Here is a 26,370-nt window from a genome sequence, read left to right as displayed (position 1 = left end):
TTTCACCTTCGCTTGTCGCGGTTTTGGAGCGATATAGCACTGTACGTTTTGTTCGTACAATATTCTGATATTCGATTTATTCTGGCACTCTATAATCATTACTAGGCAATTCGAAAATGGAATTGAAAGCTATTGAAAGCTCTATGATAGAAAGCCAACATCGTCACACTAGCGGTTACGGATTTTACAATATCCTGAGAGAACTTCAAAGGTTTTATTCATGGTGTTCAAATCGAATACAGGCTTGTTAGAAATAAATGCAGTTGTCGATTCCAGCGAGCCATGACATAAAGAGACAGGGCCTTGAGACCAATAACTGGGTTCCCATCAGCTTTGGCTGCAGATCGCAAGCCTCAGATACGCCTGGCCAACATCAAATGATCTCTTCGTTTCACGGAAGCAATCAGCAGTAGACTGCTTCTTTAGCTAATCAATTTCGCCTCGATAGTCCTTCTTTCTCCCTATCTTGTTTCGTGATATAAAGATTTAGGCTATTATACAAAGTCACCCATTATGGCCTAAGCGAGCCATCTTTTAAAGCACAAATGTAGAGGTAATGGTGATACCTTCCATTCAGTAGAGCGAGCTAGGTACAAGAAAAAGGAGAAAACAGCGATAAATATGTTCACTACCATTTGAGTTCGGTTGCTCATTTCCGCAAAAGGCAACGAGCATACGAGTATACTGCCACTTCGCGGCGAATTAATTGGTGATTCTTGACAGGTTGCCGTTTTCGAGACATGTGCTAGACGAGGGGGCATACGTCATTCCCCCCGTGAACTAAGCTGTATAAAGTCTAATTGCCTTTCCAAGATGGAGGTATACTCAGATTTTTGCTGGTTGGTGCAGAAAACCATAACCATCCTCTGCCAGTCCTTTTCACGACATCAGTTCTGGATATCTTCGAAATCAGGTTGACCTGAACTCAAGAGAGGTGATGCCGGAAGATAACTTCCGAAATGCGCTAATGCTATTTAGGGTTACCGCTCTGAGAGCCTGGCAGAACTGGTTTCGTAAAGAAAATGTCCAGTTACGAGTGTTGCGAACATGGCAGGACCGGACAATCTCAGGATGAGAGGAAGGACATTGGAGGACATGGACACGCCTACCATGTGTGCCACGCGCACCACGCGCACCATCTCAAAAACTAAGAATATACTGTAGCCTCTTCACCTTTCGCTTTCTCCCCTCCAGCTCTTGAGATTCTCGAAACCACGCAGTCAAGTTTGAATGAACAGTTTATGAGTCCTTCTAAAGCTTTTCTGAACTGGCGTACAACAACGAGAACGTATTTCAATGGTACTGTAATGATGTATCAGTTCGTGAAGTTCAACTGTACCCTTATACAGTAGTGCTTCACCGTTCACCTTCTTTTCTCATGTCACAGTTCTCACACAATAAGCTCGTCGTTATCATAAAAGAGTGCATGCATATACTGTATAATGTGCTCCTGTCGGGGAACATGGGAGTTTAATAACAGTGAATGCTACAAACCGAAAAAACCCCGTAAAACCGGGCAACGTTGTAAATTGGGAGTCCCGATTGAAAGTAAATGTTACGGGGTCTGTATCGCAGGTCAGATAACCTGTTGGCTAGGCAAAGAGTCCAACCTAGTCTATAGGGTCTGGTTTCCAAAGGCTGAATCTTGGAGTCTGGGTAGGACTCCACAAGCTCCCATAGTATATACATTAGGATCCCGTGTACCGAGTTCCCACATCTCCACATGGTGCACGCGGGGTAGATTCGACCGAGAATAATAATAGGAAAAAGAAGAGGAAGGCAAAAAAACAAAGGCCTTTTGCTGAATGTTCCGCTGTTGAAGACCCCTTTGTTGAAGAGCCCTTTGTCGAAGCTACCGTTGCTGAAGCGTGTTGTACGCCAGTTTAGGAAAAGCTTCAGAAGGACTCATAAACTCTCATTCAAACTGTCTGCGTGGTATTCAAGGATCTCAAGAGCTGGGGAGGAAAAAGGGAAAGAAGAAGAAGCTACAGTACATCCCAAGTTTTGAGGTGCTGCGCGTTGAGCGCGTGGCAGACGTGGTGGGCGTGTCCCTGTCCTCCGATACTGATTTCTTCTGCAGAAGAAATCCAAGTCCGCAACCCAAGTCCTCCTGTCATGTTCACAACAAAGCGTCTGGTGTCGAAGGCCATTTGGGTCAAAATTGCTCGCGTATTCAGGTCTCTGCGAAGCATTTGATGTTTGCCTCTCCGTTCTTCAAGAGGCTGCTTACTGGGTGCTGGAAAGCAGCGTTGCATACTTCCAGAAGGGTTCAGTTGAGATCACCGCGGAAGGCTGGGATGTTGAAGCGCTCATGATAGTATTTCAAGCCATTCACGGCCAATACTCCCACATGCCCCGAAAGCTGACCATGGAGATGCTTGCGAAGACTGCTGCTATTGAAGACTATTGCGAATGCCGGGAAGCTCTGGACTTTCTGGCGGAGCTGTGAATCGAGAAAATGGAAGAGGAGACTCAGTCGGTGGCTTCGAGGGATTTGATTTTATGGTTGTGGGTCTCTTGGTTTTTCCGACTCCCTACCCAATTCAACTTATCCACATCAATCGCTATCTCGCAGAGCGATGGTTGTATTGATAATTTGGGACTGCCGATTCCGGAGGATGTCATAGGTGAGCGCATATACATCATTCTATTAGCTGAAAGACTAATGGTATTATAGTTTTGATCAATAGACGCAGAGAGAAGGCTATCAAGAAGTTGATAGACCTTATCGGTGATACGCGCAAACAGTATTTACTTGGCGCGCTCGGCTGCCGCTTCGAATGTCGCTCAATTATGTACGGTGCTTTGACTATCCAGTCAAAGGATTTACTTCTGCCCTATCGCGAGTGCCCTTTCCCGAACGTCAATTACAGGTCTCTCTTACAGAGAATGACGAAATTCCGAACACCCGAATGGTACGATTCACCCTCAAGATATATAGATAACCACAGCTGCCCTGGATCCTTCTTCGCATCCATATTCGGGGCCCTAGAGGGTTTTCTTGAGGGACTGGAGCTGGATCAATTCAAATCTCTCTAACTTAGAACTATGAAGTCTCAATGCCATTTGACTGGAAATACAAGAAATAAAATTCATGGTCCGACTTTGGATTTATCTTACCATCGCGCATGCATCCAACAACGACCGCAATTATCCTGAATTGGTCTAGGTACAGCACAAACAACATGAGATGAGCAATAGCTGAGTGTATTTGCTCCTTGATAATAAGATTAGCATTTTTTACTTATGTTTATGCGCGACGCTCTAAGTGTATGTCCAGCGATTTTCAACGCGGTGATAGATTTGCTCTGTACCAATATCAGGGGAGAGGAAAAGCAGCATCCCAGAAGAGAGTGGAATATTAGCTAATCAGGGACCCGCCCCTCTTATCCTTTCAATGATTGAGGGTGGTCAGGCTACTTTATCAAGCTCTTACTAGACTACGTGACCGTTTGTTGCGTGAAAAATACACGACTTATAATATGAGAGTTGTATTCTAGAATAAAGAACCTTCCACAGAAAGCGGTCTGGGTCAGAATGCTAAGAACAACAGCTAATCATTACTCGTCTGCTTAGAGATATATTTCCCGTGAATCAAGTCTGGTGAGTTTAAGGTCAGACTGATTTGGAGAAATACTGTATGGAAATATCATGGTAAAGACTGGTTGATGATAGGATTCACAAATGTTAAATCAAAGACTATCACGATTTCGACAACTGGACATCTCGAATTTTAGAGTGTACGTATGACTGAAATATTTCATCCGTACACCGTATTTCAAGCTCTATCTGTGCGAATTGTGAGTATAGAAAGACGATGATGATTCCGCATGCGTGAATACATGTTTGGGAGCTGAATGAACCCGCGAGCGGAAAAAGCACCCAGCAGGTGGCGCGCACTGGATTGAGAGGCAGAAAATAATAGTCTATTAGTACCTTATACGGAGACAATAAAGCAGAACCACGAGGAATTGGTCGAATAGGAACATTCAGTAATCCTCCAGAACTTGTTACCATTGGATGTCCACTACTATGATAGACGTACCCACTGAATCTGCAATGACTTGCCATACAGTTCATCTTAGAATCCAGACCATGTGGTGTTTATATATGTAGACTATGCTCTGTTCAATACCGCGTAATTTCTATGTCTATTAGGCGCATAACGAAAGGAGCATACTCGTTCAGGTTAAGTGCAGGTGGAGTATGTTCGTGACAGCCGTGGGCAGTCGTAACTTTTTGGTCTGCGACAAATTCACAGATCTAAATATCTTCAAGATAAAATTGAACAAGGGAGTCAATCAGCCGCCGGAGGCGAGAACCTAACGGACAGAAATTCTTTGAACACGAACTAGAACTGCAATTTTCGCACTCATGCGTATGCTACCACACTTTCAAAGGGAAAGCACATGAAAAATCCCGTGACATCCGCTCGACAGATATCGCAAGTGCTTCTCATTCCATCTTTCTGTGCGCATGATTTACAGACCAAATGACCACATTGGATCATCGCCACCCAGGAGTCCGGTTGCTTCGAGCAGACTTTGCACTCAAAAGAACGGCCTGTTTGTTGATGATGGCGCTCTCCCCTTTCTTGCCGAAGGTCTTTTCGAAGGTCTTTAATCTCCTCGTGTAAGTCGTAGACTAGCTGCTGGAGATTCTCGACAAGAAGATTCTATTCCGTTATTAGATGGAAAGCCAGGGGAGACGTGCGGGACTAACTAATTTAAATAGGTGATCCCCTTGATCTTCTATAACCGCGAGAGACATCTCTTCCGTTGCTATGGTCGCTCCAGAGACGCTTATCATCTCATCTATCATGGTCACTGTTGGTTCTTTGGGTCAAGGAGAGATAATTCTAGCTCGTCCAGACAACTTGGGGTGAAGAAAGATGAGTGTCGGAAAACACTACTTGCGAAAGGTGGTATGTTGGTCATGTCCTCAATTATATAGGCGCTGCAGAGTGCAGCACTATCAGGGTTCATGGGAATACCAAAACCTGGCCCCATTTAGAGCGCATGTAGCTCCTCGAAATAGTAGTCCTATTTGTAGACAAATGGTAGGTCCCAGCTTCGAAGTGCAATTCCTATTTTGTAAATCACAGAAGTGATTTTCGGGCATAAGACCAGAAGAAACTGTGGGTACTGGTATACTTACAGAAAATGGTCCACGAAAGCTATTCTTACAAATTTGATAGAGAGTGGCGGTTTGACATTGTATTCGCGCATGGAAAAACTCACTACGTTAAAGTGTGACTTTCACGTGACGAAGATTATACTCTCTCGTCTAAGCCCCTACGTAGTGAGCGAGAAATAAAGCACGGTCAAGTTGGTAAGCTTCCGGGAAGGTATCCCGAGAATCCACTACCAAACTCTCTGCTGCCAATATACCGGTGAAGGGCTTGCGCGAAGCTCGAGTAAAGATAGCGCCCGGATGAAACACCTTTTTTCTAGTAATTTCACAACCTAGCAAGGAAGCATTCAAAGATTTATGTATTACAAGAAACAAAGATAAAAGGCCATTCAAAACATGGCAAAAATTGTCCAATCCTTCACGGAAGACGTAGAAACTGCGATTCTAGAGAACAGAGTCTGATCTTGACGCAGATAATACTCAGGGTGAACAACAACGAATTACATCAGCTCTATACAAAGTCCCCTGTTCTGTCGAAGGTCGTTTCGGAGGTGATACTACAAGACAATGATGGTCAAGTCTATCTCTCACAGAAGGTGAGAAGTTTTCTATACGGTCGATTTCGAAAACAGATTACCCCCCAGGCACACGCGTTCCCTCTCCCCGGGACCCACTTTAGCGCCTCGTCCGGATGGCCCCGGTTCCAGATTCTCACACAGCGGCGTCATGCCCCAGGAAAGGGCTCCATCTAGCCGAAATTAGCTTAGCGAAATATTAGTGGGGCGCTGGGAAAGAAAGCGTATGTGTTCGGGGGGTAATCTTCTTTCGAAATCGACTGTATGATCCACGACATGAGCTTTCTAGAGACAGTTTCAGCTCTTAACATCTTACAAAGCTGTATCATTGTCAGTCCTTAATGAAGTGCCAAAACCAGTACCCATTCAGAGCGCCTGTGGCTCATGAAGATAGTAATTAAAATTCAAGACAGATGGAATAACCTAACCATCTGCGCAGTGATTACGGGAACACCCTTGGAATTTTAGAAATAACTGTGAGAGTACATGACCGAGGAAAAGTATGAGTACCGTCAAGCTACAGAAATAGGTCTATGGAAGAGCTATTTTCTCTCACCTTGATAAGCAGCGCCAAAACCGTTAACATTGCACAGGTTCCATAATTGATTCGGCGAAGGCTAAGCTTGCTAATCCAAGCCCATCGACGCAGAGCATAAGGAAAAATACACGGTCAAGTTGATACAGAGACACCATTTAGATACCGGGCCTTTTCGCTTGTCCAATAGTCAACTCGAAAGGAGGTACGTTTCCATCATGTAATATACTTTCACAGATTACTCAATCTAAATTTGACATACACTCATATCGTTAGTCACGTAGACCTATATGCTCAATTTAGGTTTCAGAATAAGGTATTGTGTTATATAAGAGAGGTTCTGACCTATATATTTGATTCCAAGATTCTTACTGCATTTTCTGCTGTCCACACGCTGGTGAAGAGCTTGGACGAAGCTCAACCAAACAAACATGGCTCGACCAAATGGAACACATTCTTCGACGAGCTGTCTCACAGATACCAGTGGAATAGACAAGGATATGTTACAGGCTATTGCAAACTACAAGAAGAACAAACAAGCGACCCTGGCTAATATGAGAGAAACGATGAATAATTTCGCGAAAGACCTAGAAGAATTTGTGAAAACTGAAAGTGAACTTTATAAGAAATGGGGCGATTACGCAAACAATGTTCAGGGTACAAGGGATCAATTTATTCACGCCTTCGAGGTAAATAAAAGATCGAGCCCATCGGTGTTAAACCAAAAAGGAATGAACAGGAACAATATACGTCGAGCTGCACGAAAAAGCTTTGCGCCACGGTACCTGTCTACTGCTCGTGCCTGTCTAGCACTTCTATCGAGTTTCATACTTCTTACGTGGATTTTCATGCCTAATACACTCAAGGAGAACGCCTACGAATGGACAATGGAAGACGACCCTGTATTTTAAGTTTTGAGGGGCACCATTCTTTCAGTGTTGCGCAGTAACAACGAGTGACACGGAAGCAAGGCAAGCAGTGTTGAAATCGAGATATTTCGAGACAATTGATCATCAATGCACAAAAAGAAAATTATTCTTGTAGCTCTGCTCTGTCTTCGAAGAAATAATTCACACTATATCTGAAAATCACGCATCAACCATTTCATAATCTGATTTTGAAGTATTCAATATCTTTTTTACTTGTTGATACTGAGAAATATGGCACGATCGCAATGAGGTGGCCTATGCGACTATTCTGAAGACACGAGTTGTGTATATAACAAGAGATTATAAAAGGGCGGGAATATTGGGTATAAACCGGAATAATTCGGCTTTGAGTCATCTTTGGCCAAATGATACGGTACAGTGGATTTCGAAAACAGTTTACGCCCCGGACACACACGTTTTCTTTCCCAGCGCCCCACTCCAATCGTACTAGACCGTATTCGGTCAGGAGCAGTCCCGCCTTCTTTTTCTTCAATGTATCTCTGGTACAGTGGCACCGCAAAAGTCTCCGACCACCTATTGCTGATGTAATATTCTGCCTGCCAAAAATATTTCGAGTTTCCTACCATTTTCTCCAGCTTCTGGCAGTATAATTCCAGCAACTCATTGTATATGTTTTGTAAAACGACCGAATAGAAATATTAGATTTCGCCCTTCCAAATTCTGTGGTTTGTGAAGAACAACTTGTAGCAAAGGCGGTGTTAATCGGCGGTCAAGGGGAGGTGGTTGGAAATTTTTGCGGTGCCACTGTAGATCACCAGAATTACCGTAATTACAGGTTCCGGCATTAGGCAGAATTGGAGAAAGATTACCCCTCAGATGCTTCCACTTTGTTCATTGGGTCATACCCGACATTTCCATAACCCAACCTTGGCTAACATGGAAAATACCTATTTACTAAGATAGTAGAGTATTTCCCTTTGATTTCTCGCACAACTTCGTCAAATACTAGCAGGGTAATACATTGATGCCTCACAAGGAACCTCTTTGTCCTTCTACGCTGCAAACCAGAGCTGATTCATAAACAACCGCTTGTCTTACTCTTACTGTACTACCCCGCGCTGAGCGGGCCGTCAATGCCCATTAAGTATTGACTTCGAGCACCGAACGCTAATTTCTTCCTTTCTTCCCAGAAACAGTCACTTGCCTCTCACGATGGCTGGACCGCACAGAACGTCGCTTTCTCTGCCGGAAGAATGCCATGCACGCGTCTTTTGGGCAGCTCATATCCTCTATTATCTCACAAAAAACCAAAGCCACGAAGAGCTACTGAAAGCTGAGAACACCGTGGAAAGCGGCAGTCAGACTGATGACTCGAGTGATCATGAGACAGACTACGAGACAGAGAAGAATATGATGTTGTCAGGGCCTCGAGATTCTATTCGCCAGAAATTCCTGGACTGTATTGCACAATTGCTGTCGCCGTGTAAGGGATGGGACGGGGTTACTGCAACGGCGATACGGGAAGGAGAAGCCGGAGTTGAGGTTGACATCGCAAGAAATGATGGTTTTCTTTCTGGTGGAGATTGCTTTGATAGTGAGATTATGGGATACTGCAAGATGTTAGAGGAATATCTGGAAGGTAATACTGGAGGTATGTAGCATATCCCATTTCTCGGCGGTGAATATTTGGATTTTGATGGCCGGAACGGCTGAAATAGAGATGAACACCACTGCGAACTCCCCAACAGATTTCGAGCTGAAGGTGATAGACTATATGTCCCTTCGGATCGATCATTGGGTTGAAGATTTCCGGAAAACCCTTGAGATCGACCGAAATTGTCCTGACGGGAATTCTCAACGATTGTTTGGGCAGGAGGCTGCAGTGAAAGCTTGGACAACTATGACAGATCTTACGCTTAAATTTGATGCTAACAAGGAAGCCGTCAAATCTAGATCCTTAATAGTGCAACAGGCTTACAGCTGTCTCAAATTGCCACAGGTCCGGCAGGTGTTGTCGGACACCTTTGGGATTCAGGGTGGCATGAGACTCTGGAGCAAGCTGAATTTTATCGCTAGGCCGCTGGTCGACTGCCGATTATTGGGATCAATAGTCATTCGCGAGCCACTATTTGAAAGACACGTCCAAATTTTTCAACTTTCATATAGTCACGTGCCGCTCGTCTTTCTCAGTCCACGGGGGACTTTCGGTTAAATTAATTGGACTTGGTTCCTACCGCAAATGTCGCATCGTACCTGCTCACAATGAAGGTAGCTTAGAAAACAACCTTGCCAGCAAAGTGGATTGACTGGTCACAGGAAATCAGGATACGACTTTAGTATCGTGTATCGCTACCTAAAATGCTGATCTACTTTCCCCGCCTGACAAGTCACAAATTGCGCTAATCTGGCCACGTTATGTATGTATGATGGAACTTCCAAATCCGAATAAACGGTAGCCACGAAAAGCGGGCCCGACCGTAGTATTTCCACTTCCTTTTTACTTGCCTCATCTCAGCCTCTTCTGATTGCGTGCAAGAGTGATTTTGCAATATAATCGATGATTCAGAAGACGATTAGGAAGCAAAGAAGAAGACGAAATGCCATTCGCGACTATTATACTGCAAACCATCAACTTTCCCGATTCCCATAGTGAACCATAATGTGATGCCTCCTGGATAAGTACCATTTACGTTTTCATGTTCCCAGGACGCCTAGTGCTTAGTTTTCAGCTACGGAATATCAAAGTAATCATCAAAATAGTGAAGTCGCAATCAGTGCTTGAGTATTAGAAGACAATGTGACTTTTTTATAGGAAGTCAAAAATGGGTCCAAAAAAGCTACTCAATTTAGTGCATCATACTTATAGGTTGAGGTTTAACCCCATTTTCCAACGCACGTCCATGATCGTGAGTTGCTCCAATACCTCAGCTTCCTTACCCACAATCCTCACCGAACAACAGGTTGGTCTTAGGTGCAAGGGATACTTAGAAAAGAATGGATTGGGCAGTCGTTGTTCGAATGACGTACGGCGGTGTCAATGGCACACAAAGAATCCGACTAGTCTGTATTAGCATTGTTGGTAGAGAACCTATCGCGAAAAATTCGCTGAATAAACATAGGTTCTATTAAGTGAGATGACGCTCAGTACTGCCAATCTAGCATCGTGATGACCAGGATTCTGACTAAGGCTTAGTCAAGCGTGACTTCATTTAGAGATGCATGTTTCCCGCTCAGGGCTTTTTGGACTGATTAACCCTCGTTTACTTATGCTTAGCCCAGAATGCGCACGAAATTCCAGGTTTATACGCCACTTGCGCGCATACTCTCTTTTATCAATGGAATTCATGCGCAAAGTTGGAAGACACAAGTGAATACAATGATGTGTAACTGGAATCAGTATCGCGATGTGATACAAAATCCGTTTCTTGATGATCATGTATGAGGAAGGCGAAGTGTTCCAAGCGACTCAGTTTTGGTAGAGTATTATGTTCAACAGTGGCTCGCTACGGTGGCAAAGACAGGTACCTCATTCTTTTCCTGATCAGTGCTAATTCGTCCCAGCGGATACTCGGACGGTGCGCTCGACCCTCCTGAAAATGGTGGTAGGCGTTTCTAAATGGCTCTGTCAGATATTTCTAATGAAGCCACCTAGAACACAAGAGCGGCCCATTTCTAAGCCTCCCTCTGAGCAAGCTATTCGATACCCAAACAAAGAATGTGACTGTACTATTTTCGGCAAAGTCGAGCTCGCAAATCCAATATCAAAGCTCTAGAAGCGGTGCCATTTTTAGTAGTGACGAAGAAATTCTCCTATACGGTTATTCTATCCTTATTACTGTAATTACAGCGCAAAATAACTCTGCAGCTCTGCAGGATAATGGCGTGACCAGGGAAACGGACACCAAGAGCTTTCACTCCGCCAACCTTCTTAGATATATATCCGCGACTCAACCGTCAGAGCTGAACACGGGGTACTTCTTCAATTCCACTCTACTAAGCACCATTAGTGAATCCGTGCCAATCAAAAGCCTTGCGTGTTACTTCGGTGGGATGCGAGGCAAAGACTTTGTTTGATGGTGAGGCCTGCCATACTGCCTGGGCTACGCCCTTACCTCCTGGGACCACCAACCTCAGTAGTCTAGCTTAGCTTCCTTCCTCCTCCTCTCCTTCTAGTCAACATCGAGTGTTTTCACCATTCAGATTTTCCTTCGTAGGATCCTGCAGTCAAATAGACTTGAGTCAGATTTCTTCGGACAATAGCTCGACAGATACAGCAGCTATAACTTTGATCATGGTTAACATGGGAATATCCACTGACCAAAAAGTCTGGAAGAATTTTTCGTTACCATCGTCCGTCGTCAACCGAGCTGATTCCCAGGTGATATGGATACCGGTTTCCGAGCGCGGAATTATGGCCGTGATCGGAGGAGTCCTTAATCCACAAAAAATTTCCCTACAGGCCTATCAATCTCTAAGGCGAAAGAAATATCCGAAGCGGCCTCTTAAATTGACGCTTATATATTCCTAGCGGTAACATGATTTTGCTAATACGACCCAGAACGAGCGCGACCCGGAGTTCATGCGACAAATTTTCATATACGATATCGCACAGAAAAAATGGTATATTTGTCTTCTTTTCATCCGCAAGATAGTGCCGTACTGACATGGAGCTGGATAGAAGTTTTATTAAAGGGACCGCTGGGGATGTTCTATCTAAAGCCTTGCTTCGGCCTCAGATGGAAGCTCCCACAACGTATATTTACATCTACGGCGGCTACGACGGACAGGATGCGTTATTCGCCCCTTACGATGATGTTTACATTCTTTGCTTACCATCCTTCGTGTAGACGAAGGTTCACAGGGGCCGATCACAATATGGCCGGAGTGGCTATCAGTGCTTTCGGATATTACCCGATCGCATGCTCATAGTTAGTGGTCTCCACAAAGATTCGTCGCTCTGCCTTCAGGATGGGTTCGTACGGATCTTTGACTTGAATACTCTGGCCTTCAACTCGTCATATTAACGGTACGTTGACGAGGATTATCTCGTCCCTGATCCGTTTGTCCGCCAGATTGGAGGATCGTGAGTACTCAAGCAATGGATACAGATAAGGGCTTTTTGTACTCACCACAACATAGAAACACGGGAATCGCAACAGCAAGTGCACCGATACTTAAGGCCGACCCGGATTTAGTGGGAATATTGAACACCAAGCACACGAAACCGATACCGACGTGGTATCCGTATGCAGAAGGCATGGCCACATCGGTGCCGCTCTCCTCACCCGCAGATGGTCCCTCTTGCCGTGCGGCTGATCGTCCCTAGTGCTGTCTGCGACAAACGCATTATAAATTGCGGTGTGTATTACGCGGTAAGACAGGCGCTGTGGAGATTGACAGCACTCCAGTTGCCACCCCATTGAAAACGCATCATCACCAAGTCCATGAGCTACCAGGTTCGCCTACTGACGACACCACCGGCTACCCGCTATTGATTGTTAGCACACCTCCTGAAATGTATGCTCGGGCCCACAGCTGAGTCTGCGAGGCATACTTTAGAAAACAAGTGAGCCAGCCTTTTGCCTGGCGCGAGGAGCCTCATAGGTTCATGACCCAAAGCCTGATAGCAACTACATGGGACTAGTCCAGATAACATATGATTCAATGGGATTTGAAGACTACAGCGTCGGTCCGGTGGGCTACTTCACATTAAAGTCTAAATGTTCGTAATCATCGTAAATGAGACGCAGCTCCTGGGGAAACAACAGGGTTCGCTGCGATATTATGGTATTTACCCAAGGATGAAGATGACAATGACGATCGAGATATCTGCAGCGGATGGTGATTACACGAGGGTTTTGGGTAATCAATGATCTGAAAAATTTATCGGATAGCAAGATTTGCTACCCATTCCCCACGATGGTATTGATCAGGTCAATTGATGATGGCTGTTCAAGCGTCTACGAGATCTGCATTGAAGCTGCAAGATTACGAAATAGACTCAATACTACCGATAACGCTATAATTATAATCGATGCTCGAGTGCAGATTGTATGAAGAATCTTCACTGTTTAAATTCACGATATCTCACAGTAACCCGCTGTTCAGTCTAGTCGTAGTGGATCACTCAATAACCATCCTTCATTTCGACCACGATTGGAAGTAGGACAGTGAATGATACCATCCTCAAGCGGAAGTTGTCTCTTTGTGAGCTGAGATAGTTCTAAGACGCGAGGTGTAACTGCTGTCGAGATCGTCATCGTAAGTGATCAATTGAATATCCATGTTTCATCACCCCGCAGCTCAAGACTGTTTGTCGAATTAGACAAGCATTACTTACATTGTATTCCTTGAACGAGTGGTGACTACCTGACCACCGTATGTAGCCGCATCTGAAGGAGTAAAGTGCCTCACTATTGACGCGTGAATTATGTGATTGTTCCGAAAGAACAATCTTTCTCCAGATTGCTAAAAAGCACCTACGTTGACTGCCCATATAAGTATCCACCTGAGTTTTGGACAGTACAAACTGCACACAAAGCTTTCCACTTTCAACCATGGCCTTATATATTCAACTGCTGTTTTTGGTACTCTCAACGTCCCTCGGTTGGTCACTTGCTCAAATTGATGCTGAGCAGTTTGATACCATCATAGCGACTTCCAGAGTGACGGTTCGCTCGATATGCACTTGTGCCACTGGCAGTGCACCGACAGAGATGAATTATTCGACACGGTTCGATTCATTAGCATCTATAATGGAGACTCCGGTTCCATCTTCGACAACCGACAGATATTCTAAAGCAGCAGTTACGGCTACATCATGTAGGTCAACCAACCCACTTTGAGTACAATTCTCTTGGCTCTAATATTTATCTGGCTCTTGGGAAGATTGGAGCCTCTCAATATGTCCGACACGTATTAGAAACCCAACATTCACTGTTAATTCTCCACTACCGACTGATTTCACTTGGGGCTGCCCCCGGGCTTTATCTGTCAACCAGACAAGAAGACGCCAAGCGGACTGTGTAACTTCGAGGCTGGTCCACCGGCCGAGGGCTATTACTGCTCACCACGGGAATGTGCCCCTTGTCCATCAATCGAACCACAGTCTAGGGGACTGTTCAATTCAACAGCATATTTTAATTTGAACCCTTTGGAGTTCGGCCTTGACTACAATATCTTTCTTCCACAATCGAAGGTACAAATTTTCAAAAAAGACTTGTCGTTTCCAATTCCAGGGCGGTGCTATGACCGATGCAACGATGCAATGCTGGAGGCCGAGGCGATTGGTAAAAGAGCCGACCTGTGTCGATCAGACTCGGCTTTCTTGGCTCTCGTCAGAGCATGTCAGGCTTGCGTTTCAGCCATGAGTCTTCCACGTCAGGAACTTACCGTCCTTCCTGAATTCCAACAGTTCTTATATTACTGTAGAAGGCCTTCTGTGCAAGAGCCAACAACGCCGACTTTTCCCTCCAGACAAGGCTCCGAACACCTTACAACAGAATCCGTGGCTCTTAGGGGCACGAGCGGGGAGGAAGTAATTCCTGCACATCAAACGTCGATCTCAACTTTAAGCGAGGCAGCTATTTATCGTTCTTTATCGGGGGAAAGATCCTCTCAAAGTTCTGTCGCCCTACACTATAAATCAAACACCCCAGAAATCGGCATAGCGACCACTGGTACTGCGTCGCAGTGTACGAAGACCCAAAGTCACAAGCCTTCTGAATCGTCACCACAGTCAATGAATAGCTATAATCCACCAACAGCGTCCGAGACCAAGGTCAATCGAATCACCACGAATACGGCAAGTTCTTCCGGCACATTTCAAGCTCTGTGGCTCGGGCTTTATATTTGGAGCATGCATCGACTCTTCCTAACAATCAGGGTCCACGCTTGATATGCTGCGGGTGTTGAGTTTGGACTTCCAGTAGTAGCGTACCATACACGTCATTGGGGCCGATGAGTAAATGGCCTTGGTAAGGACAAACGAATCTCGGCGGAGCAACACCGTCAATGCAGCTGCCCCCGAAACAGCGACGGATTCAATGGGTGTCGAGTTCGTCACAGTCCTACCACATCCCGCTGGGACTGAAAAAAGAGTCAATTTCGGGTAATGGTAACGTATAGAGTCGCGAAATGAGTGACTCTTTCTAGACGGAGATTAAAACAAGAATATTGAATATCTCCAATATAGCATTTCTTTTAGAGTACGTTTATCCTTCTCGTCGGCGTGAATAAGTTCAGAAAAAACTCCGTGTTTTTTCAGCTAATTTCTGAGCTCGACTGGGAAATCAAAAATTCTGGGCCAGACCAAAGGGCCCTTCTTCTCTGAAGATATTGGAATTTTTCATTTGCCGCTTGAGTTTGCTTGCACTGACCTTGTCTTTTTTCTCTTGGTCTTGTTACATGGTACGAAATGATATAAAACGCAGGTGTATTTTTCGGAAGGCGTCGAAGCCCGTGGAACGAGAGAAGAAAGAGATCAGACGAAAGAGGGACCCCAGAGACCATATACTTCATTACAATATAGTGTTCTTTCCGTCCGATGCTCATGATTAACACATGGGCGCGCCCGTAGCAGCATAAGGGACCCAGTCCTGTTTCTTCTCAAGGTTCAAGTTAGCGTCTTAACTAGACTTTGGTTCTTGGTTGCCTCGGAGGGGTGGTATTGCAAAATGATAAAAGCCCGCCCTACCATTTAATATTATTAAAGAACGATGTAGGGCCGAAGAGATGAAGTACGCTCAGAAGAGGCAATTCGACTATTTTAATGTCTTCAATCGACAGCCATCTCTTCTGCGGCGACTGACGCTGATCTTGCATTATATCCAGTAGCTAATAGTTAATTTGTCCGCTATGCAGAGAATAGGGGCCTAAAGAGAAGGCAGGATTTGGGCGTGTTCCCAACCTGAAACCTGACTTCAGGGGTTTCCTCGACGTTGCTGAATGCTGATCTCCATGATTTCTTTATGTAGATCGTAGTGCCCGTGAATCAATTCTAGAGATCACGATCAACGGGCTCACTATACCGATATAAGTGAATCTCAAAACGCCAGGACTTACCGGCAATGACTGCCATATTTCCAGTATGAATAATAGAGATGCCGAAGGAAACGTACCCCTTATGCCAGTATTAATACACCGAAGGAAGAGACGGTTCATGAATCAGAGACTCGTCGTCAAACCAAGGCTCTGCACCGTTCACATATTATACACAGATCTCACAGCCTCAGCCAGGCTGTTTTAGATACTTCTCCTTAAAATCATGAACTTTCTGTGGTGATAGAATTCGCAAGTTTTCCTCACTCAGCCAGAACTCGCCTATTACATTGAAATTGGATTTTGCAGGAATTTTCCTTCTCTTCCGCAGATAACGGGAGCGGCGCAAAGTGGCGATATTAGATATTGGTGTGATACCATTGCATGTGACAAACGCATTTGGAACAGTGGCGAAAATACTCTTCGTTGCGTTGCGTGACATCGCAGTGCGCACGGCCAGTGTCCGTAGATTTTCCTGCGGTACATACATTGATGCTCGCACGTAAAATTGGTTACTTCCTCTGTGGTGACAGAGAACAGTACGAAGTACCACAAGTGAAGCAACGATCGCTTTTGGGGCCTTAAAAGAGCGTAGCGTCAGCATGACTTCGTCTGGGGAATTCAAGAAAACCTTACCATAGTGCGTCAAGGATAAGAGCAGGGCGTAGTGGGAATTCTAGGAATGAGAGTAAGATAGATGGGTAACTACACGGAATTCACTGTCAGACTCAGACTTATGTATAAGAGGGTCACGGGTGAGATGAATGTTTTCATAACCAAATAATCATACACAGTTTGGAAGAAATGTGTGATAGCCCGCTTAGCCAAGCACGGTTACAGGATGCTTGGTTAGCATAGATCTGGGATAGATCAAGTTGCTAGTCAATATACATGAATCTTGACATTTCCTGTCCCCATGACTTGATTAACTATTTGACAAATTGCGCTAATTGCGACATCATACTCGTGAGACTTGATCAACTGCACGGCCGGATGATAGATAAGCAGAGCCTGTAGAGGTCTCCAAATATGAAGCATATGCCCGGCGTCTGCAGATGACAAGTCACGTTTCTAGTAGACATGGTTAGACAATATGACACAGCAAGCGCCTTATAGGCCGCATGCCTCAAACCAACGCAATTGGTCTATGGGATCTTCAGTAATTCTAGGTCTATCCAAGAAATCCCATAAGAAACCGAAGCCTCGGTTAGCACACCAGAAGGGAGAATCGTCTATGATTTGCAAAATTTATTCCTCGAGATCGATCTCCGTCGATCTTGACCATCTCGATTCTGTCGATGATGTATTTCTTTAACCACATGCAACAGGATATACGGGTGGAATTATCGGGGATGATCACATTCCGTTCGAGAATAGGTTTTGCAGAGACTACCTTTCCACCAGTCAGGGTCTCCTTGCGATTGAAGCCAAAGAACGTATAGAACAGTTGTCGCTCTTCGAATACGTTCGTTTTGCTGGCGATGGGCGATCTGCTTCGCTTTGGGCGTGAATGAGACTCTCCCGGTAAGCGTTCTCTTTGAACTTCCCCCAACCTGTTTGGGTTTGGAGGCAATGGGGGATTGCTCGGCGATTCCCTGGACCGCTTCTGAGATAGCCCTGCAACCAGTAAAGATTTACGATTCGAATATCCGCTCATTCAGATTGTCACTCGTTTCCAATGTCACAGAGAAAATTACGTTGGTCGTCCTCGTCACATATATATGGTTTTCTTGGCCAGCGATACACTTAATTGATACTAGAATTAAATCATCCTTTTCACACTGTTGTGAGTACAACTGCCTCGAGGATTGTTGGAAGATATGTAGAAAATGGAATAACGTAACGTCGATCCGTACTTACCAATACTAGGTACTATGACTGTGAGGGCCACTTTTGATTTCCAGATTGATGCGCCCAGAACCTAGTACTGTACAATGCACACACATTAGTGGGCCTCCGACACAACTTGGATGATATTCGAGGTCTAATATATTCTGTCACTGGCCCACTCCCACCACATGGGCTGCACTCCAAACCTCTCTAATTGGCGTCTCCTCCATACTCTTGTAGCTTAGATCGAGTCTGTGGGCCATGCATTTCTTTCAAAAAACGGCCAAGTACCGGTATCAGTACGGTATTTCGGTCGAAGTTGTTCGCCAATAGGTACGATTGCTCATGCAGAATCACCTGAATGACGGTATTCAGATATTGCAGGAAAAACAGGTGAAGATAATGGCAGACCGGCTAAGGCTTTTATTCACTTACTCTTCAATCTTACTGATTAATGATCTCAATCTTTACTGTTTATAGGTAGTAGATCAAACCGTGAACCTTGTATCTTGTTTTATTGTCTCACGAATAGGGAAGACTGGGATGAAATGCTAAATTTCGAGAGCTGCAAAACTGGGAGTGGTGGCCTGAACCTAGCTTCGTACAGTATTCTCCGTGATTCATTTTTTTCACTTACAGTAACCTTTCAAAGTATATCATAATATTAAAAACTAGATACCACAGCAGCAGAGCTACGCACATGAATTATAGACAGCCAGTATAGAATCTCTAGACACTTGTATTGTTTCCGTATTGTGGGGGTCTTTCCACTCGGTATACTGATCGCAACAGAGCATGTCTGTGTCATGAAAAGATTATAAGAATTAAGAGTTGCCGAGATTGTATTCTCTTACTGGGTTCTTGATTCATTGGATCTAGTCATCCATCGTTTGGTGCTCGATTCAGAACCCGACGAGGCTACGTAGGGTCCGCAATTAGATCTCCATTCACTTTTAAAAAGTAGACGATCTTTCACGAATATTGAGAAACAAGTGTCTCGTCATTTTTTGAGTGGTATATATTGGCCTAAGTATGAGTGGGGGCAGTTACTGCCGTTGTTGTGCGATATATTGATTCACTGACGGGGACGGTAGTGGTTACATTGACAGTTTCCACAACAACGATGGTTGTAGTCTCCCAAATAATAGTCTCCCAAACAACAAGTTGCTGGTGAACCGGGCCCCCATAGGCAGTTTGAAGGAAGAGAATGGCCGCAATCACAACGGTCTTGAACAGCACAAGCATTCGGTTGAAAACCAGTCAACTTGAACCAGTGTGGTTCGTAAGTAGATTGGTTGTTATAGAGAATGTGAGAACGAAAAACATGGCTAGCAGGGAAGATAATTAAATGGTGCATTAGATGAGGTAAACATAGGCAACCTCTGGGGTCTGCGAAGCGCCTCTACTCAATATTCTTGTTCCGTATCAAATTCAGTCAGACAGAGGCGTGGTGTTATTCGTGCGTGATTGGAATTAGCCATTTTCGGTGTCCCGACTGTCCTTCTTTGTCCTTTTTCCTAGGCTATGTTTCCGAAAAAACCAACCAAACACATGGAACCCTTACGCGCCCTTCTTCCCCAAGAAGCTATGGCAGCTGGAATGCATGTGAGTGGGGCTCTTTCCAAAGCAGTCTCAGCCGCCGATCGTTGTGATTTCAAAATCCAACAAATTGACGACACAAGAATGATAATCGACATCCTCCGCAGAAGAGATTGATGTTCTTCGAAACCGAGGTCTCCCGAATGAGGGACCTAGCTAAGACCAGTCGTGTTCCTAGCCAACCGTTGACGTGAGATTTCCTTCGTCAGGACAAGCTCCTGAGACGGACGCATTCACGCCAGAAATGTTACCATATATGTTGGCCGGATGGGATAATCCGATCCATTGCCCCCTTATTTCGTCGTATGGACGGGCTGTTAAGGTATCAAAGACTTCTCTTTGTAAGAGTGAGGTGTAAGTTCATTAAGCAGTATCCCCTACCCGCCGTTGATTGAGCATGAATGTTTTCCACACTTGGATCGAGATTCTCAGGTTCACATTTCCAATTGGGAAGAAAGCTGCAGGGGGCGTATTATCTACAGTGAAAAGCGGATGTAATTACCGTATATCTGTGAGATGAAATCGGACGTGCAGGGCTGAATCGACCAGACGAGATGGCCTCTACTCTGAGCGCCGATTAGCTCATCTTGGCCGGTTATTATTGACACGTACCCGGTAGGGACGTAGTGGAACAATGGCGAGGAATGTTCTAGTCACCGCTCGGCCCACGTGCGGTATCGTAGTTGTTCTGCTATCCGACTAATATGAGTCAGGAGATTGTCCGCTCAGATTGGACGTCCTGACCTTTCCACGACGTTGCTATTGTAATAAAATTCTACTTTTTGAAAGATCCTGAAGCCAGGGCTAGATATTTTCATCTCGGTGACTATCTGGGTCGGCCAAAGGTTATCGAAGGGGCTGTGCTGTCCTATTTCCTCAATTTACAAGCCATTTATTTGTGCTCGGCCCATTTGTGATACGATCTATTTCACTCAGACTCCTGAATGTTGACCAAGTCCTCGGTCAAGCTTTGTATAACCAGGCATTCAACAATCCCCACCGGAAATGGCCCACCTAAATTTGGACACCCATCTACCATCTCCATGACAACAACGACCTCAGCCTGAACCCATCCGGAATTGCTAGCCCTGAAGGCCCCTTGAGTCTATGGAACGTTTTATTCCAAGCCCAGATCTGAGCGAGCGATTTCTGATAATGTCGTCGAGAGTGGGGAAAGAGTCCTGATATCCACATCTATCGCTCAGACACATCGAGGGTCCCTAGCGACCGAGGGCTTCCTCGCATTTCTTTTTCTCGGTCTAAATCTTCTTAGCCTAGAAATTGCTAGAATTTTACAAAAGACATATGTACTCTCAATACCTATCCGAATCATAAGTAATCTAGGTCTATTATTCTATAATATACTCCTAGTTGTCTTGCGCTTATAAAGCTACCGGGTAGTTGACGGAGCCGAATACTAGCGGAGGAGGCCTGATTTGATTCGTACTTATCGAACTCTCACGTCATGAGTACAGCCTCAAGTATGACTTTCCTCGCTGACCATTGTTCGTCGTAAGCCTACGTTGCTGTATCAAAATATCTGAGAACGAACTGTCGAATGAGTACCTACGACGACAAAATGACGATAAAATACCCCGATTTTCTATGAAAACGCGTCAAAGTACTAAATATGGCATGCATGTGATTTAATAGACATGTACTCATTTGGATTTCGTGCAGTGAGTGCATTCGCGGAAAGCTTTTTGCCCATTCGGACGAATCCGGAAACAAGCAAAAACAGCACTTGAGTCTTTAGAGTTCCGATGATGATCTTTGTGATTAAAATGACGTCTATATAATCAGTGAAGCATATGAAATCTTTTTGCCATAGTCCGTGTATATCTAATTCTTTATTTCCTTTACCAGGTAAATCGTGTCCTCCAGCTCGAGACACCCTTCGTACGAGAATCGATCACCTGATTACCCCGTAAACTCCACTCATTGATCCTATGTTCTGATACAATCTATGCGAATACGCGAGCATTTCCATCTCTAAACAAACCTTGTCTTCCCGATATCTCCACAGCGGTCCTGCCGGTAGATAATAAGTTTATTTACCGGGTTGGCATTTAATTTCAGGTAATAGATTACAGAGTAAAGCGAGCTACGGTGAGGTATCCAGAGTTCTCCTTGCCCTTTCCTCCAAACATCGCATACAAATCTTGTTTGAATCTCATACTGATACAATCTCTACATTAATTAGACACTAAAAATGGCTGTTCTTAATCACAAGCGGATTAAGGTTCCCTTTGGGGAAGAGCATGCAATAATAGTTTGTATCCCTCAAAAGGATAAACGGAAACCCAGCACAAACACATCTGTTCCATGGGCATATAAAGCCTCTCCTTCTGTGATCGCCGGCACGAGACAGCGCTATACGCCGTCTGTGGGAGAATGGTATCCCGAGCGAGGATTAGTAAATCAACTATCACAAAGCCTGATTGAATGGAACAATATCGCATTGGAAGTAATATACAACACCAACGATGACAGGGTACATGCTTCTAATACTGATATTGATGATTTGAGAGTAAACCCCTTCACCGAAGCCAGCCACACGCTTCGTGAGGAAGCAAGAGCAGCTGAACGCCTCATATCGCAAACGGCTCAAGTGAAGAAAATATTTCACCGCGCTAAGGCAGATTGGGTAGCTTGTCAAAAACACCTGAGAGAAAAAAACACTCAATACAACGCTGGAAGGGAACAAAGAATTTCTGAACTTGGTAACAGACTTACCCAGTATCGAATGGAGATCCACAATCTTGAAGCTAAGGTTGTCAATCTCGAGAAGTGTAAAAAAAACTCCGAGGTAAACATGCTTCGGCTTCGCAAATTCATCAACCACGCCACAAGCGACAACAAGAAGCTACAGATTGAGAACAAAGAGCTCAAGAAAAATATGCCAACACCGCTCGTAGAATCTGTGGATGTCTTACAACAGCAACTACAGCGTCGTGAGTACCATATTGATAAACTTGAGGAGAAGAACCGCCATCTCGAGCAGAAGATCGACTGGATGGAAACACTGCTATTGACCGAAACGAAAAACAACCTGGATTTGATCATTGACGGGGTGGAGAGGGTTGATCTAAAACTCATTTCTGAAGCTGCCATTTGTCTCCTAAGCAACCACGAGTTGCAGGTGCGGAAAATTGATTCGGGGCGAGCAATAGCCACGGGACCTACCTCCTGGTTCAGCTCCAGTTTGCATAAAGTATCAAAACTCCCTATGCCGTTTCCCTTACGTTTCTGAATATGACACTGAGGAAGCGTTGTTGCATTGTATAAGCTAGTGTATTATTGTATTTGTTGAAGGGCCGACGGTGGTCAATGAGGTGTGATTGGACCCACGGAATTTAGATCACTGACTTGTCGAAGTGACAGTAGAAATAAAAGATGTTCTTATTTCAGTTACCTTCTATTTTTTAACGAAACAATATTGACTGTGACGTGATGAATAAATGGAAAGCTTACTGCTTAGTAAGTTGATCGAGCCTAGCATCTTGAATATACCTTTATTAAGTTGTTTACCGTATTGTTTGCTATATCCTTACCAATATCAAACTTTAGATAAAAGATGACTTATACTCAGTACGGTGGGTGGGCTCATTGAGTACGCGGGATTGAGGCCTGTACCTAAGCTGGTACGTCATTTTGTAGAAATCTTGATTTCCTCTAAATAAGACGAGACCAATAAGAAAAGACCAAAGATAGCTACATACTATGTAGGACTCATATCATAGTTCACTTTAGCGCTAAATCTCAAAGCAGGGTGATCTTCAGAAATTATAGGTGAGCGGCGTGAAGTTGTGTGCGCAGGACCGGCTTTTTGGTTTTGGATAACACGAAATCTGCCAGTAGCCGGTATTGCAAGTGTCAAACCATGGAAACGATAGATAAGCGAACGGGAAACTCTACAGGTCAGTGTGCTTGCGTGTTTTCACGGGCCCCGGGGCCTGCCCGACAGTGAAGTTATCTGGTTGATTCCGCCAGCAGTCATGATGCTTGTCACACAAAGATCAAGCCATGTATGTCGAAATATAAGTAATTCATATCGTGAAACTGCGAATGGCTCATTAAATCAGTTATCGTTTATTTCATAGTACCTTGCTCCACGGACACCTGTGGGAATTCTAGAGCTAATACATGTTTTGTACGCCAGTTACGAAAAGCTTTAGAAGGACTCATTAACTTTTATTCAACCGTCTGCGTGGTATTCAAGGATCTCAAAGCCTGGAGGGGAAAAAGAGAAAGAAGAAGAAGCTACAGTACATCCCAAGTTTTGAGGTGGTGCGCGTGGGGTCGCGTGGTTAACGGTATCTCCATTCCGATACTGATTTCTTCTGCAGAAGAAATCCAAGTCCGCAGTCCAAGTCCGCTAACTCCCGTCAACTCGTAACAGTACGCGTGGCACACGTGGTGGGCGTGTCCATGTCCTCCCATGTTCTTTCTCGCATCCTGAGGTTGCCCGGTCCCATATTAGCAACAACATGCCTAAAACTCCTGACTTCAGGAATGGGTGTTCTATATCTGCTCGATGAACCCTCAATGATGGCCACTAGTTTCTACCATTATCAAGTTTCCTATATTAGACGATCCACCGTTTGAATGCTCATGGTCAGTCAGCCGCCCGATCTAGGGTGATCGATATGCGCCACTCCCCACTATGGTGACTCCCAGGCAGTACAGCTACAAGAACCTACGTATAGAAAGAAGAGGGTGAAGCAACTGTGTCCTATGCAACGAAGTAATCAAGACGAGGAGGAAAAAGCAAAGGAAGCATCTCATCGAGGAAGGCGAAGTCGAGCTTTAAATACTCATCGTGGGATGGGGCGGCGGCAAGGCGGCAGATCCCCATGGCAAGACCCGCATGGAAGGTTCCGCATGGTAGTAAACAGAAAAGCAAAAAATTCTCAGGCCTCTACGCTCCCACGTGTGAAAGGTCACAGCACATCACAAATAGAACACGATCACCTGGCTGTCGTGAACACAAACATTGGTCACGTGGGCTCCTCTTCAATTCTCCAAGACCTTCTCCACTAACTGGCCAACCGACTCACCAGTTTGCCTGTTGGCCTTTGCCTATGCGTCACACACTGTATCAATTTCGAGGTCTTTCAGCGGGCAGATTAAACATCATAAATAAAACATAGAGCTATTACTATATTTGTGTAGGAAAGACATGCAATACAAAAAAGACACTTTCACATTTTCCCTAGGGGCCCCAGGGCCTGTAAGGCACGGACTAGTCACGATGAGTCAAATTCGGGTTCAAGTTCCACATAAATTCTAATTGTAATTAAAGTACGATATAAGTGTTTGATGAATTTGAAAGAATGATACTGCTTTGATATGTCGGTGGGTCAATGTTGAAGGTGTCATCCACCGGCTGAATTTTCAAGATTCATTCTTGGTGATCTAGTGAACTGTGGGGCATACCCGGCTACTGCATTAGGAGCCTGTAGCCCCGCGAAACGTGTCACCCCAGTTGTTGTTTTGCGGCCATTTTAGAGCGGGTCTGTGACATAGATCATGTTGCATTTCCGGCGTCTCATATCTTGACGCGTGTTTTGACAGATTGTATTTTTTGCAATAGGAAGTGAACTTTGTCAACTTTTGTGCATGTGATGGCTATTCGGTGTAGGCTTCACTTGAAACATTTCTATCATTTCTATCGATCAATAAAGACTGCGAAGATGATGAAAACGAATCTATGCGACTTGCGAGAATTTCTGCTTTCTCTTAGCGTCTTTGGCATACAAGGCGACTGCATACTTTGCGACGATGCGCCCGGTCAGCTTAACAGAATCCATAGGCTTCAGCCACCTAACCGGCGTTCTTGTTTTCTGTCGGGTCTCCATCGCCTATCTCAGATGCTATTCATATCATGCATAGAAATTTGGGATGCGTGATCCCACCCCGCTTCCCCATACTGAGCTTCATGGACCTCCGTGGACGATGTTCTTGGCTATCATGTATCGAAGTCTACCATACATCTTCTCTCTGGTGAGTTAGCCTAAAACATGAAATACAAGGTTTGCTTCAAAAAAAGCAAATACGACGCGTGGGGAACGAGCGCCTAGAGCTCACGGCGTAATGAATAGTGCACATGGTAGACGAGATAAAAATATAAATTGAACCACTAGGAGGCCCTCGCGCGAATGGTTGTCCTGCATGCCCGTCCAACTAGTCCGAAATCTGAGCTATTAATATCCAGTCTTGATGATACCTCCGCTGTTATTTGGCACGTGGGATAGTATTGCTCCCTTGAGAATGTATCATCCAGAACCATATAGACTTGACAGTATCACGGCTGCTCGTCGAAATTATTTGGCCCTCTAAAACAAGCGTACCTGATACCATGTGCCTTGACACTCGTACAAAGCGAGAGATGTACACACAGCTTGTATTAAGATGCCAACACACGGCTGCTCAGGTAAGTACTTCATGATCAGCTAAGTACTGTTGCGAATAACCTTGTTAAACAATCCCCTCGACCAGTATATCTGCACAGAGTGGGCCGCTATTACAGGTCATCGCTGCGACAGAACTCATCAGCTTCGTGTTTATCTTCCCAGACTGATTCATGAACTTTGTGATGAGACCGATGAAAGCTCTTATGCCGTGATATCATATTTCTCTCACCTTTGTATCCGGGTGTTACGGACCAGATTAGGAACAAATATTGACAGGAAGCAAAGAATGGACTTTCTCATAGCTTGCTGGGCTATATCACAAAAGGGTGAGTGACAATGGGTTAAATCCGAAC

At 44.7% G+C, this 26,370-nt stretch overlaps 4 protein-coding genes across 4 annotated transcripts; all 4 read left to right on the top strand.

The window, feature by feature from the left end:
- Positions 1-813: 813 nt before the first annotated feature.
- Positions 814-2,449, top strand: N7539_008596 (uncharacterized protein; the record flags this gene model as incomplete). Its single annotated transcript, XM_056938191.1, has 2 exons — positions 814-819; positions 2,081-2,449. 2 exons carry the CDS (start codon positions 814-816, stop codon positions 2,447-2,449), a joined length of 375 nt encoding a protein of 124 aa, XP_056786573.1.
- Positions 2,450-2,458: 9 nt separating this feature from the next.
- On the top strand, positions 2,459-3,039 carry N7539_008595 (uncharacterized protein; the record flags this gene model as incomplete). Its single annotated transcript, XM_056938190.1, has 2 exons — positions 2,459-2,627; positions 2,678-3,039. 2 exons carry the CDS (start codon positions 2,459-2,461, stop codon positions 3,037-3,039), a joined length of 531 nt encoding a protein of 176 aa, XP_056786572.1.
- A 5,306-nt stretch (positions 3,040-8,345) lies between these two features.
- On the top strand, positions 8,346-9,209 carry N7539_008594 (uncharacterized protein; the record flags this gene model as incomplete). The annotated part of the gene is made up of 2 exons (XM_056938189.1): positions 8,346-8,784; positions 9,106-9,209. 2 exons carry the CDS (start codon positions 8,346-8,348, stop codon positions 9,207-9,209), a joined length of 543 nt encoding a protein of 180 aa, XP_056786571.1.
- Positions 9,210-22,416: 13,207 nt separating this feature from the next.
- On the top strand, positions 22,417-22,854 carry N7539_008593 (uncharacterized protein; the record flags this gene model as incomplete). Its single annotated transcript, XM_056938188.1, has 1 exon — positions 22,417-22,854. The coding sequence occupies one exon, from the start codon at positions 22,417-22,419 to the stop codon at positions 22,852-22,854; it is 438 nt and encodes a 145-aa protein (XP_056786570.1).
- Positions 22,855-26,370: the final 3,516 nt, after the last annotated feature.

The sequence above is a fragment of the Penicillium diatomitis genome (assembly GCF_028827545.1).
Source record: "Penicillium diatomitis strain IBT 30728 chromosome Unknown utg000013l_segment0_segment0, whole genome shotgun sequence".
Taxonomy (NCBI): Eukaryota; Fungi; Ascomycota; class Eurotiomycetes; order Eurotiales; family Aspergillaceae; genus Penicillium; species Penicillium diatomitis.
The sequence above is the reverse complement of the archived record's forward strand: the minus strand, read 5'-3'. Positions and strand labels throughout refer to the sequence as shown.